At 38.4% G+C, this 16,990-nt stretch overlaps 1 protein-coding gene across 4 annotated transcripts in view; it reads right to left on the bottom strand.

The window, feature by feature from the left end:
• qkia (QKI, KH domain containing, RNA binding a) overlaps positions 1–16,406 on the bottom strand; it is an 82,813-nt gene extending 66,407 nt beyond the window's left edge. The window contains exon 1 of one of the 4 annotated variants that reach the window (XM_055173096.2): positions 15,995–16,406. In XM_055173096.2, coding sequence (XP_055029071.1) covers positions 15,995–16,139 — 145 coding nt within the window. In that variant the 5' untranslated portion in view covers positions 16,140–16,406. The remainder of the gene's footprint in view (positions 1–15,994) is intronic. The other 3 variants (XM_055173095.2, XM_055173099.2, XM_055173097.2) reach the window with 3 other exon arrangements.
• Between the last annotated feature and the right edge of the window lie 584 nt (positions 16,407–16,990).

Here is a 16,990-nt window from a genome sequence, read left to right as displayed (position 1 = left end):
GCGGCAGTCACGCGGTTTCTTCAAAACATTTTACAGCTGGTATTAAGACGCGCTTTGGTCGATTGGATTATAAGTGGACGAGAGAGACACATTCCTGTTTACATTTGGTGTTTTTAATCCGTCTCTTTTGTCCCCTTGCGAGTTGTTTAAAACGCAAGCGTAAGAAATGACGCGAGGCGGAGAAATGACGCGCTTAAACTGACGCGCAGTCTGTGGGAGTACAGCTGCTTGTGCTGTTACATGCTCATTTCAAAGCAATTGATTAAATAAGCTCGCGCAACTTTACACCCTTTCTTAAATAAAAGAGGCGGAGAGCAGACGCTTTAGTTTTATAAAAGTTTAAAGTCCCGGCAGAACACTGTGGGTTCGTGTTATAAAAAAGTTGTGCAGTACATTAAACATTAGCCTACATCAGTATGTTGTCAGTAATTCAAGCATTGTCGTCTTAACGGTAAGTTTTTAATTAATTTGTGAAGTCCATAACTTACTCTAAAGCTAATAAACAATGACTTTATAATTTTCCATTTTTTAAAATAAGCCCAATATAACATTATTCTCGTAAAACTGACAATGGTTTAAGTTATATGTATTTTGTTTTGTTTGTGTTTTAAAGTTATTTATAATAAGTCAAATTTACTGTTTTGTGCACTTATATCAGAATCATTTTGGATAATAAAGTTTATTGTTAACTTGTAAAACACACCTGCCTATATTACATATCTTTGTCACGTCATTTTAAGTGTTTGATCACCACATTTGTGGTGTGATCATAGAGTGATCATTGCAAAAAGTATTTATATATAGTATATTCTGTTAATGTATATAGTCTATTCTATGTACAGTACTGTAGTAGTATAATATACTGTAGTATATGTGTACTGTACTATAATATGCACATAATGAATATCGGCCGATATATCGTTATCGGTCTTTTTTTACTCTCTAATATCTGTATCGGCATCGGCCCCAAAAAATGCATATCGGTCGGGCTCTAATCACGATTAATCGTTATGCATCCCTAGTCTGAACCACGATAAGTGTGCATCTTTGAGGCAGTTTACACCTGGTATTAAGATGTGTTTTCGTCGATCGGATTACAAGTGGACGAGTGAGACACATTCCCATAACAATCTCTTTTGTCCACTTTCGACCGTTTCTGTCCCGATTACTTTGAGGGGGAGGTCTGTGGAGACTGTGGGCGAGTCTGTTTTCGTTTAAACACGAGCGAGAGAAATTATGGGTTTAAATTGCTGAAACTAATATCAGGCGAGTCCACTGCTTGTGTTGTTCCTAAACATGCTAAACAGTGTTTTGTACATGTATATGTAAGAGCTTTCTCTGATTTGTCAGACCAATTAATAAAACATTCTTGCGCAACTTTCACACACTCGCAAAATTAAACTAATAAAAGACTCGGATAGCTGCCGCTTTGGTTTAATCAATGAAAGGCTAAAGATGGCGCTGTACACTGTGGGTTCATGCTAGAAGTCAGAAACTATGTAAAACATTGTGCTCGGTACATCACATTAGATAAATGAGCGGAGAGTAGGTGGTCTCTTGTGGCCATTCGACCACATGCGTGTTTACACCATAAAACCAATCCGGTCGAAAGTGTTTTCGACTACCTTTGAATGTGGTCGAAAGTGTACGAGCTCAAAACATTTTACACCTCATTTAGAGTCGTCAACTTGTAATCCGATTGACAAAAATGCATCTTAATACCAGATTTAAACGGGGCCTTACAGCTTACAGCCGTATAGCAATGTTGCTAGGCAGTGGCTAAGAATGAAAAGGTGGCAAAATGTACAATAGATGTTTACACCATTCGGGTTCGTTATCTGGTTTTGCTATTAAATACAACAAAATCAGAAACCCACTTCCATCTGTGTGCTGCGAAATTACAAAATTCTACCGAAGAAAGCAGGCTATCTGCTAGGGTTGGGCCAATAGAAGATGCCATCGTCCAACCTGGTATTAAGATGCTGTAGACATTGTCTGATGCTAATTTGGTAAACCTACTGTCTGCGAAGTTAGCGGAGGTAAGCAGAAATCAGAAAAAATGCTTAGTGCCGCCACTACTGCTTGTCATCGATGTAAATGAGCACACACGCTTGCACATTATTAATAGCGGTTACTTCCACAAGAAATTAGAGACCACCCGTTAAATGCAGACTCCGACTTTGGTCGTTTTTCACATCAACCAAACGTACCAACCTCTGATGTCAATCGAAACCGGGTGCGCACCAAATGTGCTAGTGTAAATTCCCTTTATTGTTTATAGCTTGCTACATACACTTTAAGATACTTTGGTCAATCTATCATGCTTTTAAAAACAGATCGGCCATCACCACATTAATGCAAACATGTTTATTATGCATGTACAACACGACTAGGCTTGGGCGGTAATACGGTAATATGGTATACCGCGGGATCTAAAATTAGCAAAGGTATCAGTTTCTATACCGCCATACCGGCATTTAAAAAAAAACAATGAACTTATATAGCAGACAAGGATTAAATATTAAATTAGGGATGGCGAAAACTAATCCTTTTCTTCACCGACCACCGAGCCATTAACTGATTAGTTTAAAACAAGTTACGCTGTTTGAAATAACAGCCATTTCGAGCTGCGCCTGCAATTTCGCAACTCTGTCGCATCTCTGTGCTGCTCTGCCTCCGGCTCATCCGAAACATCGTTCCCGCAAACGCGTCGCCGCGGAGCTTGTATGCTGCTTGTATGTAATCGGAGGACAAATGACTCCTTAGTTTCAAAATGGTTTTGGTAAGGTGATCGCGTGGAAAATAAAGGCGTTTGTCTTATTAGAAGCTCATTTGAAACATTGCCGCGGCTTATTTAAGAAAATGACAGACGCCGCTTAAGTTTGAGGTAGTGCTAAAAATAATAAAGAAAGATGATGATCATCATCACCTTATCAGTTAGCACTGAAATGTAGATGTAATGTATTTCCAAATCTAAACCCAACTTGTGCGGAATGTTGCCTAATAGACGGCAACACGATAAAACAGGCACCTTCAGAATGCATAAAAGACGCACCGCCAAGGCAGGTCTAACTCACTCTGTGCCTTCTAGTAACGACTAGAACAACTCTTGTGTTTTTGAAAAATGAAAAAGTAATAATAATTATACAAAAGTGTCAACTTCTGTTAAGTGCAACATGGACGATGCAATGCTTTGCTGATGCGAGCCGCGAGAAAGCCCTTGTCTGTTTTAGAAAGAATGCAGCAAATATATTTAATGCTAATGTATGAGTTTCATTAATTTATGATGAGGTCCGTGCGTTCTAGTTAACAATGCAATGCAAGCGAACGCGCCGTGCCGGCGCCTCCATGTCACGGTTATTATATTGTCTATATTTGCTTTTAATTTATTAAATACATGCAATTGGTTGATAAAACATTTATTAAAATTAAGACACAATTTATACAAAACGAAATTCACTTTAAAGAAAGGCTTTCTACAAAGCAAAACCTAATTAAGTGGTAAAAATGTCTAATGATTTACAAAAACAAAACTTAATCTGCACTTTACTGTTAAAAGACGTGAATGTTAATAATTTGGAATACAACCAGGAAAGACTTTCGTTTTAATTATTTAATTGCTGGATTTTACAAAAAATATTTTTATTTTTTATGCTGGAATATGCAGAAATATAAGTTAACAGAAGGAGGACTTTCTGTATTTCATTAAAATATGGCGGAATGTGCAGAAAATAGGTTTAAATGTTCAGCAATTTTCTTCAAGTCTGAGTCTGTTGCTTTGATTAAATTTTAGCTTGATGCAATGTGAGCGCACAAAACCAAACGCCGTGACCTCGCGCCAGAACCCAAATGCCGTGACCTTGCGCCAAATGTTTTTATTGGTTTATAAGTACAAACAGGCGAGTTACGAAATATTGAGTGTGAGGGATTTGTTCACTTCAAACAAAAATATCCTGGAAATTGGAATGAGATGGCTAACTCTAGTCGCGTTTAGTCCACTGTCTATAATAGCCTAATTTAGAGATCATTTTTTAACCGACAACTGGTTAATTCTGTTTGACCTTTTGTATTTATCTTTTTTATAAACTGCTAGTTGTTGCTAATAAAAGTTGTTAATATTGTTGTGCATGTTATTTTGTTATTTCAGTATTAGTGTTTGGTATTCAGTTGCTGAAGGGTTTAGCCAACATTATAGTGACGCTGTCTGATTACGTCATAATTTTATAATTATTCACGGTAATACCGTATACCGGGGTAAAATAGGGAGGCGGTTTGATGGTATCAAAATTTGGATACCGCCCAAGCCTAAACACGACTGCAGACGCAGACCATCCATTACATTTACATTCATTCACTCAGCTGTAATCTAAAGCGACTTACAAATGAGGACGTAAACAATAAGTGTACTTTACCAAGCTATGTTTACATGTATGAATAGAGTTGTAGCTAGCTGTAGCCATCAGCATAGTTGTGTAGAGTATGTTATTGTTATTTTTCACAGTGCACATACACACACAAATGCATCGGCCATTCACGCTTATCTAAACTACTTTAGCCATAAAGCCAAATTCATTTATGGCCTCTATCAATGCTTTGTGCGGCTACTGTTGTTCAGTTTGCTGAAAGCTTATGGATTGTGTAAGTGTACACAAACCCTCATACAATCAGCATTGTGTTGGTCGCACCGGTTGTAAAAGAGGCTCATACAGGAAACGCCAACAGAGGTTAACGTCCTGTTTGCTTGGGCAATGATGTCATGCGTGTACACGAGAGTCATGTCGAGCACATAATGCTTCATTGTCCGAGCACAGGCACCCTGTGAAACCGCACAGACACCCCACCTACCCCCCTCCATGCAGGCTGACCTTATTCACAACACATACTATTTGTCTTTCCATGTCTCCCGCCACTGCGTTCAGTTCCCCATCTCTCTCTGTGCGCACGATCAATCAGTTCAGTGCCGTGTTGACCTGACTAACACACAACTAACCCTTCCCACAAATCGAGTACTCTCTCTCTCCCATGATGCTCTTTTGTTTTTGACACATTTAAGAGCTAATCGAGCACAAATGCAGCAGTGTAACAAAAAGCTAGCAGACAAAGCTATGAGAAATATATGACAGGAAAATTGATGGAGACCAATGTAATGTTCACAGCAGAAAAGAAATCACACACAACACACACACACAGCTGTAGTGGCATTTCAACAGGTGAGTGAGTATAAGCTTCAGTGACTATTCAGTTTCTGTTTATCTATGAAACTTCATACTTTTTAACAGTTGTTAAGTGCTGTAGAAACAAATGGTTTGTACAACAATTAAATGTTTTTTAATTCCAGAATGTCAACATGTTTTTTATAGTTTTTAAAACACCTTTACACATTCAGAATAATGAGGGGCTATTCACTATGGATGTGCGAGAGTAGTCGACTAAACGGTACAGATGCAGGGAACTACACTAACCTTTTCCACTGGTGGCACTTGCGCTACCAACTTTTTCAGTTACTGGCGCAAAATATGATTTGGTCGCACATATTTTTTTCAAGTTATATTAAGGCGCTCTGGTTAATAATGAACAATAATGAAACTGTATTGCATACAGATATGCTTTTTATTTTACTTGCCATCTTTTAAACCACATGCGCCTTGTTTTCTTAAATGATTCAGTCAGTGTTTCCCACAGATCTGAAATTTACTTGGTGGTGATAACCGGTAAAAAGGGCAATCATTACCCACTGACAAATAATGGTCTACTATACATATGACGAAGAACTAATAATGTGTGACACAACACAATACTTTGATTTATTGAAAATTAATATTAATTTCACATTATATTTCATTAATCTAAACACTCCAAACTTTCTTTGCCATTAACAAAGCTGACACTGTTTGTCAAAGCACCACGAAAACACTTACTGTTTTTGCACTGATATATGAAGCAATTAGACCCCTTTTATCAAACTCAATATAATACAATACTATGTATAATATATTAATAGACAGTGCAGGTCTATAGATTATAAATGTGACTGATGTTATGACTGATGTTATAATGGTAATAATTTCTATTAAATAGGCACTTTTACTGCTTCTGCTCTATCTTTCTATTTCTCTCTTGCCGATTTAAAAAGCTTAATCCACTTATTATTTCAATAATATTATTCCACTTATTTTATTTTCAAATCTACTTGCAAACTTTACATTGCTTTGCTCGTTTTGTGCAATGGGCTTGACATTAGCACTGCTTTTTTGCTACAATCTGTGCAAACTTAATATGGATATGGTTTTAGAAAATATATGGTTTATTAATAATAAGATTATTAAAATGATTATACATGTGAGAAAGAAAACGCAGCGCGTGGTCGTAACAAGAACCATCGCCATAGAAACCGAAGGCACGCTAAACTGCACTCGAGCTTTAGCGCGGTAGCGCTCATGGCCGTTTTCCGATCGACTCGGGTTATAAACTCAATATTAATCAGACTTGGGACCCAAAGTAATTAAACTAGGACCTAACCGGACCCGACAGACCATTTAAAATATAAACCCAGAACCATACGGGTCCCGCGTCCTCAGTGAAGAAAGACCTCTGCTCAAGTTCAGAAACATGGAAGACACTGCGCTTGCGTCGCGTCGCAGCCAATTCATTGAGAAACAGCTGAGCACGCAAACGCACACTGATGGGGAGAGACACGACGTGCTTTCACGCAAAATGAAGCCAACGTGTTGATGGCTCAGAGCACGTTATAAAACGTATTCTTAAAATCCACATTTATTTTTTAATAAATGCTCATAGTAAATCATAGCATATTGTCTAAAACATTAGGTAGCACATTTGCGACCCATTAAAAATTAGGGTCGCAACGGCAGTTCAAAAGGTCGCATATGCGACCATTTTGGTCGCAGTGTAGCTCCCTGAGATGCTATACAAAACACACAAGATTTTTAATTTAATTTCACATTTAAAAAGATTGTTTTTAAATAACACTGTAAATTGGTTTCTCAAATGAGTTTTCTTCCTGTAAGTCGCAGCAGGCTCACAAATGCCTAAATGTTAAATAATCTTACTACTGGCCCATCGTGACATCCCAAGGTATTTTATTCCCCAACAACAATTGTTTTAAATTAATAACAGCCTCGTCTGGGTACTGCGAGTCATCTTGAGAGGTGCAGTTTAATGCAAAAATATTTTAAACAAATATGCATAATTAATAATAACATATGAGATTTTATTTGCAAAACTTATGTAAAAAAGTTTAAACAAGACAAACATCCATTTTGTTTTTTATTTGTGTTACTTACAAATAAGCTAATAATATCCCAAATCAACATTTTGTATACATTTATGTACTTGTTGCAAGTAGCCGTGTAATTGTACAACGTACAGCCAGCCAGATGTTATACATAACTCAAGACATGTGCAACACAAATTTATGATCTGTATTAAGTAGGGCTGCCTAACAATAAGTCACGATTAATTGTTTGCAAAATAAAAGTTTTTCTTTACATAATATAATATAATATAAAATATGTAGGTAGAGCTGGGCAAATAAATAAATAAATAAAATTGCCTGTGATCCTCATGCGGATCTCATGCAGTAAAGCATCTTAACAGAGAAGCTAGCAAAACCGCATATATTATCGGAGGCAGTTTTCCACAATTATGAACGTGATTTTTCCTAGCTTCTCTGTAAAATAAGTCTCCGTGTAGTAAATGCCACTGCATCTGAAAGCAGGTGATGGCGATTAAATACTAATCACCGAACGGGCTTCACTGATGAGGTACACATGAGAATCGCAAACGATTTTTTTGTCCAACTCTATATGTGGGTGTACGGTTTATAATAATTATAAATAATCAAATCGACACATGCATGTATAATTTTAGGAAACAATAAATTATATAATATATAACATCTATATATATCTACTTATATCTATAGATAAGTGTATATACACTAGGGCTGGGTATTGGGAAGGGCCTCACGTTAAAATATGTATACGAGATACGTACTTGAGTCATGATGCAATGTATCACGGTACGATACAATGCGTTGCATGTTGCGCTACATTTCAATACTTTCTTTTTTTATCAAAAATGTAAAAAAACAGCTGAATTTTTTAAAACTTTTTTAAAGCCAAAGTGCTTCCACATGTCGGCTTTGAAAGGCATGTTTTTTAATTTTCTGCCATTTTCTCACTCCCGCTAACTTCTGAGACATTGACCTAATGGCCGTATAATATGACAGACAACTGGACAGCAACAACTACAGCGGCGGAGAAGGTCGTTTGACCACACAGACGGATTTGATGGGTTTTTAAAAATATCGATAGTAGAGATCGAAATATCGACACACTATCTTGGAAAAATTCTCACGATAGTTAGCCGTATCAGTACTTATGCACAGCCCTAATATACACATGCACATATTTCTTAAATACATACATGCATGTGTATGTATTTATATATACATAATTACTATACATAGCACACCCACATATATTTTGTGAAAAAAAACTTTTATTATGCAAACGATTAATCGTGACTAATCGTTAAGCAGCCCTAGTATCAAGTAGCTTACGTAGTTATAAGATTTCATTGTTTGAGTCATAGATTAGATATTTCTAATGGATCATACACACAGAATGTTTCCTACAATTAGACTTAGGGCTGGGTATTGGCAAGGGCCTCCCGATACGGTACATATCACGATACATGGGCCATGATACAATGCGTATCACGATACAATACAATGTGTTGCATGTACTTTTTTGCAATACTTTTTTTTTTTATAAAAAATGTAAAAAATAGAGCCATTTTCTCACTCCCTCTAACTTCTGAGACATTGGCTGTATATGGCAGACAACTGGACACGATAGTTAGCTGTATCAGTATTTTTGCACAGCCCTAATTAGACTAGTCAACTAGTTGGTTATAAAACTTCCGTTTCTGAGTCCACTTAGTCGCACATCCCTATTATTCACATCGGACATACATGGAGGAGTCCAATAAAACAACTGTGAGAATGCATCGTTTAAATTACCCCATACAGGAAGAGAAATGAGAAATACATTCCTTTTCTTTAAAAAAAAAAAAGAGAACTACGATGAAACGGGAAGTAGTGATGCTGTAAGCGAATAACAATCAGACTGGAACGACTCTGATATCACTTACTGTAGAAAAGATACAGACAAATAACCTACTTATCACACAATGACATCTGTGTGCTCCCATGAGGCCTGGTGCACCGTACGCTCCGATTGGCCCCTTTATTAGGTAACGAACAAAACAGACAGGAAAAATCAACACGTTTGGTCTGGAGACACACATTTTTACAGCGAAATGCATCGCTGCGTGTTTTACATTTACTGCTGAGAGCGAAACGAAGGTGAATAGTTGAAATCACAGGGTGAGACAGTCAAACACTAACACCTCTCGCAGTCCACACAGATCGATTCAAGGACCATTTTCCAGCCCACAAAAAAAAAACTAAAAACAATCATAATTACGGCTAATTGCACCGTTTAAAGAGATATAACAAACATTAGCAAGATTCAAGCACTTAATGAACGAGTTGATGAGCACATGGAGGAATACCGCTGTCTGATTTAGCCAAACAATGCCTCTGTTACTCAATTACAGAGAGGAACAGAGCGCTTCTCTCTCTAGACATCAAGGAAAACAGTTAAATAAAAACAAAGAAAAACACAGCGTCTCCGGTGCCAAAAAACAGACGGAGAGAAAAGAAAATGGCACGAAAACAGGAGTGCAAAGAAGGGGTGTGGAGATATTTCAGGCAGCTGTGGAATGTGAAGGGTGAGGCCCTTCCCCCTTCTCCAAAAAGGGGAGAGAGAGGATAAACACTAGACACTCCTGTACGGACCATGTTGAAACTACCAGAACACTGAAGTACACACACACACACCCTGCCTTGTGCTATAAAAGCATGACTTCTGGATATGTTTTGCATTTCGTTTGGAGACTGTTATTCGTTTTGTGTGAAAAGGGCTCCTCCCCTTCCCAAAACACAGAATGAGCCTTTTCCTGTGAAAAGTCTTGCTGTTCTCCTCCAGGAGGCCCGTGTGTGTGCGTCATGGTGGTTGGGGAGTCGTGACAGAGTTTGAATAATTGCATCAGCTTAAGTCCATTGCACTAGTTTAACGATAGAAAAAAAAACGAACGATCGAATTGTTTTATAAACTTAAAAAGCCTCACTCCGAGTGGGAAAGTGTTTGGAGGGCCCGTTTTGGTGTCTGTGCGGCATCAGGCGGACAGCAGCGCTGGCAGGGTAGAGTCTGATAAGAAACCCCTGGGCTCGTGAGAGAGAGCCCCTGATAACGGGGCACAGCCTGACGCACAGTGACATGACTTTATCAGGGGCCACACAAGGGCCGTGGCAGGGGCCAGTACACAGACACACACCCAGCCATGCCACTGGAGAGAGAGAGAGGGAGAGAGAAAATGAGCGAGACTTCTCCATTCCCTGTGCTAACCCTGTCAACCTCTTCCTGCTATCCAATTTATCACCACCCAGCAGGACACAGAAAAAGAGAGAGAAACAAAGATAATTTTATTCTCTCTCTCTCTCTTTCTCTCCACGTGCAACATACTGAACCCCTGGCTCGAGCAGAGTACCTGTGCTAATGGATCTAGCTAGCTAATTAAACTAAATGCTGTAAGGGGACGAAGGTCCCGATCTAACAGAGCAATAAACCCACACCAACCTCTCAAAGGATGAGAAAGTTTTAGGTTTCCTTTATAACCGAGGCCTTATCCACACTAAAACGTCTTTGTTTAAAAATGCATCTTTTTCTTTCTATTTTGGCCTAAAACAGCTTTTAGAAAACACTCTCCGAAGTGGATAAATGTGAAAATGTTGTATTGCGGAATCCGAAAACTGAGGCTTTTGAAAGCGATGATGCATTTGAATCATGTGACCAATTTAGCCCAAAGCAAAATGCTAGACAATATTGTATCGCAATTGTTTCAGCTGCCGTCCAGTTTGATAGCATCGTTTAAAGAGCACCTATTTCATTGCTAAAAACAAAATTGTTTTGTGTATTTGGTATAATACAATGTGTTTGCGTGGTTTATGGTTAAAAAACATTATTTTTCACATACCATACATTTTTGTAGCTCCAGATTTCACTCTCTTCCTGAAACGCATAGATTTGAAAAGCTTGTGACCCTGATTGGCCAGAAAATTTGTATGTTGTGATTGGCTTGAATACTTCTGACGCTCCTTACCATGTTTGAAAGATTTGGTCACAATGCAATGCTAACAGGAGTTAACTTACAGGCTGTGAGTCCAAAGCGGGATGAATTACGATAATGTCGGACTTGTCTACATCACTAATCCAAGGAAGTAAACTGCTGCCTACAATCCGTGTGCTTGTTGTAGTCCAAGAAAAGAGGGCAATACTATGAAATATACCTGGTCGGAAAAAGTTTATTTTGCAACAACGACTAGCTAGCAGTATAGTATCGCGCCAATCAACAAATAAATACAATTTGATAAGCTCAATTTTTTATGTGTGAAGGAGGTATGTTACGCAGTATTTAGATATAAATAAAAATTGCAAAGCTTTGTCAGAAAACCATGTATTAAACATAGATTTTTAGGAGGGCTGCACGATAAATCCCATGCGGCAATCGAACTACGGCATTTACTACACAATACCTCCGCGATAATTAGGGATGCTCCAATCAGGAGTTTTGTAGCCAATACAGAGTACTGTTCATGATAATCCGATACCAATGCCTGATACGGATTCTTCAAGCAAATATGCAAGCACTTTGATTTTAATACAGCACAAAATATCATCAGTCAAGAGCATATAGTGATTTTATTCAGGGATGAATTACTTTACTGTAGCTTTAAGACTTAAGCGAGATCTCCCTGTATGTGTGCGCTGATGACAGGCTGTCTGTTTGCATGTGCGTCGTGTATATGCAGAAAAGAGCAGGTGCGAATAAAATTGAAGTTTAAACTGTGTAAACGCATGCAAATAATAAACTTTCGGCATGAAGATGCAATGTCCGGGAATAATGTGTGTTGTATACACTGTTTGATGGGGATGTGAAGACGCATTGCGCTGTTAAAACCGGAGCATACACACATATCTTTGCAAAAGAAATTCTAATTTGCCAGTCGCACAAAAGCAACGGGTTGTAAAAATGCTCGCACTGCGTAAAAATTGTCTCCAAATGCGGCCGCATTCAGGAGCCCTATGATGACAAAAGTAAATAGAAAGATTGGTTCATGAGATCTGCAAATATAGTGAGTACCGATCGAGTCATTTAATGCAATGATCGACCGATACTGATCTGAGGCTGATCGATTGGAGCATCCCTAGGGATAATGATGACTGCAAAATTGCCCTGATTGTAAGTGAACTACAGCTTTGTGTAGTAAATGCCGCTCCATCTGAAAGCAAGTGATGGCGATTTACTACTAATCAAGAAACCGGCTTTACTGACGAGAAGCGCATGACAATCGCATGCGATTTATCATGCAGCCCTAACTTTTATATATGCACCCAACTATTTTTTATTATGCCCTCCTAATAAGACGTGACCATGATCAAATCTCTCAAGATCTTTAACCTTGACTTTCCTCCATCGCAGTGTCCGTTTCTGCATCTGCCTGCCTGACTTAATCTCCAGCACCGGACTCAGCTGCCACTAACTTATCAAAGACAGCTCTTCAAAACACCCGCAGGGTCACCTCTAAAGATCACAAGCACACTACGAACCTGTCTCTCTCACGTCAGCCTGACACAAGCACTCACAAACACGGCACATTGAGAGAGAGCGAGCAGTTGTCTTTTACAGGGATCAAACTGGGTGACGGCATGGGTGTTGGTTTTCGTTTGCCATGACAACAGCTGCAAACACATGCAATCCTCTAGAGTTATAAGCATTTGTGCGCAGCTGTTACAAGAACTCTTACAAGGAGCCAACCGAGAGTGTGTTCCCACTTCAAACTTCCCACTTCCGAACACACGGCTCTTTCACTCAACAGAAATGTGTGAGTGGACTTTACAGCAAAAGCCTCAAATTAAATCTGTGGCTTATTTACCCCATGAATGCCTTCACAATAATAATTAACAAAACATTTAAAATAATACCACCTGTAAAACCTTCTCCATTCAATCTCTGCTTGAAACAGCAACACAACCAGATGGACCTTTTAGTTGACTTGCAACATTAAATTGGAATGAAACATGATCTTAGATCAGTGCAATAGCCATAACTGCAGAAGTAGCGAAAACTTGCAGTAGGTAAACACATCAGTCAATATCTGTGTACGACTGACAAAAAAATAACAAAAAAAGGCATTCAGCCTAGTGTGGATGGGTCAACCTCGTCAAAGGATAGTTTAACCGTTTTCAAATACCTTTCCAATTTGGCTACTGACCAGTATGGCCATATTGATCAACCATTTCCCAGAACAGCTGTTGTAAAGCAGAGGTTTGGGAGAGATAGCGGACGATGTGCATAACTGTACAAATTTTCCTAAGCATTACGTCTGGGTATTTACCATGACTGGCCCACAATGCTGCTCATTTGCATAGCCGAATCGGTATGCAAATTCAGCTGAGCACAGCAGAGATTTACACCTAATTCAAACTGAGAGCTTTTAAAATTGTGTGTCGAAGGACAAACAAAGACCTGTGGGTTTCAACTCCTGGTTTCAAAACTTCCCCTATGGTTCCTACTCATTTCTGAGTGGATTGAGGAGAACGGATTACAGCAAGAAAGAAACAAAGTGCAGGTAAACAGACGGAAATCAGTGCAAATACACACACGACAAGAAAGATTACGGCTGGACGAACTAAGAGCTCACTGCTTGGTGTGAAAGTAGGCAGCTACATGAGAAATACCTCACGGTATCACTAAAAAGAGACTAAGCAGAAGACTGTGCCATTTGTGAATAGAGTTAAAAACCCTACAGCAGATTTGTAACTAGTAATAATGTATAATATATAAAGCACTATATAGATGGTAAAGTTTTAAAAACTGAACCAAATAAGATAATATAACACAACTACAATAATAAAGAAACAGGGGAACGTTATAGGTGGGATTAGTTTGTGATGTTTTTATATTTATATTTATGCATTTGGCAGATGGTTTTATCCAAAGCGACTTAAGTGCATTACAAAGTAGACATTTTTGCAGCTGATGAACAATAAAACACTGACAGGCAATCAAAATCTGCTATAGTTGAAAGGGCTTGTGCATTTAATTAAATAAAATTAAGCACGAGACTAAACTCAAAAAAAAAAAAAAAAAAAAAACACTTAACAACGTTATTAAAAAGTGAAGTGAAAATAAGAGCGAGAGGGGAACGTAAAAGGGATAGTTCACCCAAAAATTTAAATTCTGTCATCACTTACTCAATCTCATGGTATTACAAACCTGTATAAATGTCTTAGTTCTGATAAACACAAATGAAGATATTTTGAGGAATGTTTGTAACTATCATAAGCCCCATTCACTTCCATGGAAGGAAAAGAGAATACAAAGGAAGTGAATGGGGCTCGTGAATGTTTTGGTTACAAACATTCCTGAAAATATATTTTTTCTGTTTATCAGAACAAAGACATTTATACAGGTTCGTAACAACATGACAGTGAGTAAATGACAACATTTTTATTTTTGGGTGAACTATCCCTTTAAAACAACGTTATCGTCTATTGGTGCGGACGCTAATATAGTTTTCGTTTTAGTGTAAACATTTTGCGATTCTAACAGGTATAAAAATAAATAAATTGGTAACTTAAAGCATGTTTACTTTCCTAATAGAAAAACAAGGACTATAAATCAAAGTTAAAAACGCACACATAAACGAACTTAAAATAGTTGACAAAATGCATTAATTAATTTGTTAATATAAAACGCAGACGAGTTCCGCAATATGGCTAAATAGTTATGTTTAGCTCAAAATCTGTGTAGTGTGCTATATGTGTGTCGGTATGTGGAGGTGTCATCAGTCAAACCAAACTAGTTTATCCGGTGACGCACAGGGCGATTTTGCAACACGCCGAGAGAATAAAGCACAAACAAAGCGACTATTTGATAACATGACAGCAGATTTTGCGGCTGTTTGCGTGCACGCGTGTCAACAGTGCGGCCATTTGTGTGGTTTACGAAACCGTACAGACGGATACCGCGTGTGAGGGAATTCAAAGACCTCCTGACAATAAAGTACAAACGCTTCAGAGCAAAAAATATACGCGAAGTTAAGTGCGATAGAGATAACGTTACAAGCTGTAATGGTAGAAAAAACAAACATCCAGCTTCACCACGATCCCGCTTTCATTTCCTCTCTCTCTCTCCTCTTTCTAATCTCTCTCTCCCTGGAGCGCATTTACGCATCAAAACCGCACGCCTGAAAAATCTTAATCTGCAAACAAACACCTAATTGTTCAGATTAAATCTATTGTATTCAGTAGATATGAATACAAAGCTGTCTTAACTCGGGTAATCATACAGTTACACGTTTAATAAAGATTTAGGAGGTATTAATATAAGTTTTAAGTTTCTTGCGCGTGCGGCTACGCAGCTCGGCTAACGTCACACCAACCCAAAAAGATTTAGTTAGCAACCGTACTTCAAAATTCTAGGTATTGTCTCATTTTAAACACAATTTCATGACAAAAATAAAAATAGATTCAAGTCAAACTTGTTGAATTAAATTCTGACAGTAAAACTAGTACAAGTTTAGCAAATATTTTGGATGTAAAAAGTTGGCACTGCTTAGCAGACTGCTAGCAGCGGTAGCGACCCGCACACAGGGTCAAACACACTGAGGGGACAAAAACTTTTTCAACACGAAGTCGACTACAAATAAACCCCACAAAACATGTTTACTGCCAAACAAAAACTTTAACCACCTTTGTGAGCCCATCAGAACTGAGAGTTTGCAAAGTTGTGAAACGCCACAAACTCAAACACACAAGTTTAGATCGAAGCACACAAGTACCTTCGTCCAGAAGTCTTTCCAGGTGTGTGAAGATGCCGCACAGGTTCGGTAAACTCGTCATGAGCTTCTTCTCGTTCAATAACTGCATGAGATAGTCGGGACTCGGCCTCGGTCTCTCCTTCACCTCCATCTCCCCGACCATCATCTTTACAACCGAACCCTCACAATCCTTCCACAGGAAAAGAAAAAAAAGAAACACAAAAGGAAAAATAACGGTGCAGATCAAATCCCTTGTTCCCCCTCCACGCTGCGGCGACCCTTTCCAGATATAACGGCTGATTTTACGGTGCTGTTGATTTTTAGCGCGGAGAAACACAAACCCTTCAGTCTCTTTCTTTTTCCCTCTTCGCTAGAGTCGCACGATGTGTACTGCGCTCGCGTTCACGCTGTAGACTGCCACCCGTGCACGCCAGCTGAGGATCCTCTGAAAGCGCTTGACGCGGATTGGCTGGCTGCGAGTAAATGGGCCGGACTATGCGCGGAGGTAACGCCAATCATCGCGTAGCGTCGGAGAGGCGGGGCTAGGGTTTAACCATTCAAATTTGAGCCTGGGATGATTGACAGCGATCGAAGCCAATGGCGTGCATCTTTATAACGGTTAGGAATCACTGGGATGGGATAACAAATGTGAAAGGCGTGCAAGTGTTTGTGTCGTGTTTTGAAAATATTTGGGGTTTTATTTTATTTTTATAATTAAATGCTTATGTTTATATGTTTATATATTTTTCTCTTTTACAGAGTTGCAAAGTCTAGGAGAGCTGTGTCCTATATCTGTTTGTAAAAGCTGAACTGAATATGTAGAAATATCTGCCATTACCTGTATTTGCATAAAGTTACACATTTATAGAGAGAGAATAGAATAGAGATAATATAATCCTTATATCAATAAAATATTGAAAGTTAGATATTTAGTCGATTAAAATGGATATATAAAAATTATAAATAAAATGAGAAAACTGCAAATAAATGACATAATAGATATTATATTATGCATAT

The sequence above is a fragment of the Misgurnus anguillicaudatus genome, chromosome 7 (genome assembly GCF_027580225.2).
Source record: "Misgurnus anguillicaudatus chromosome 7, ASM2758022v2, whole genome shotgun sequence".
In the NCBI taxonomy this organism is placed as follows: Eukaryota; Metazoa; Chordata; class Actinopteri; order Cypriniformes; family Cobitidae; genus Misgurnus; species Misgurnus anguillicaudatus.
Note: the sequence above shows the minus strand (reverse complement) of the source record. Positions and strands in the feature narration are given on the sequence as shown.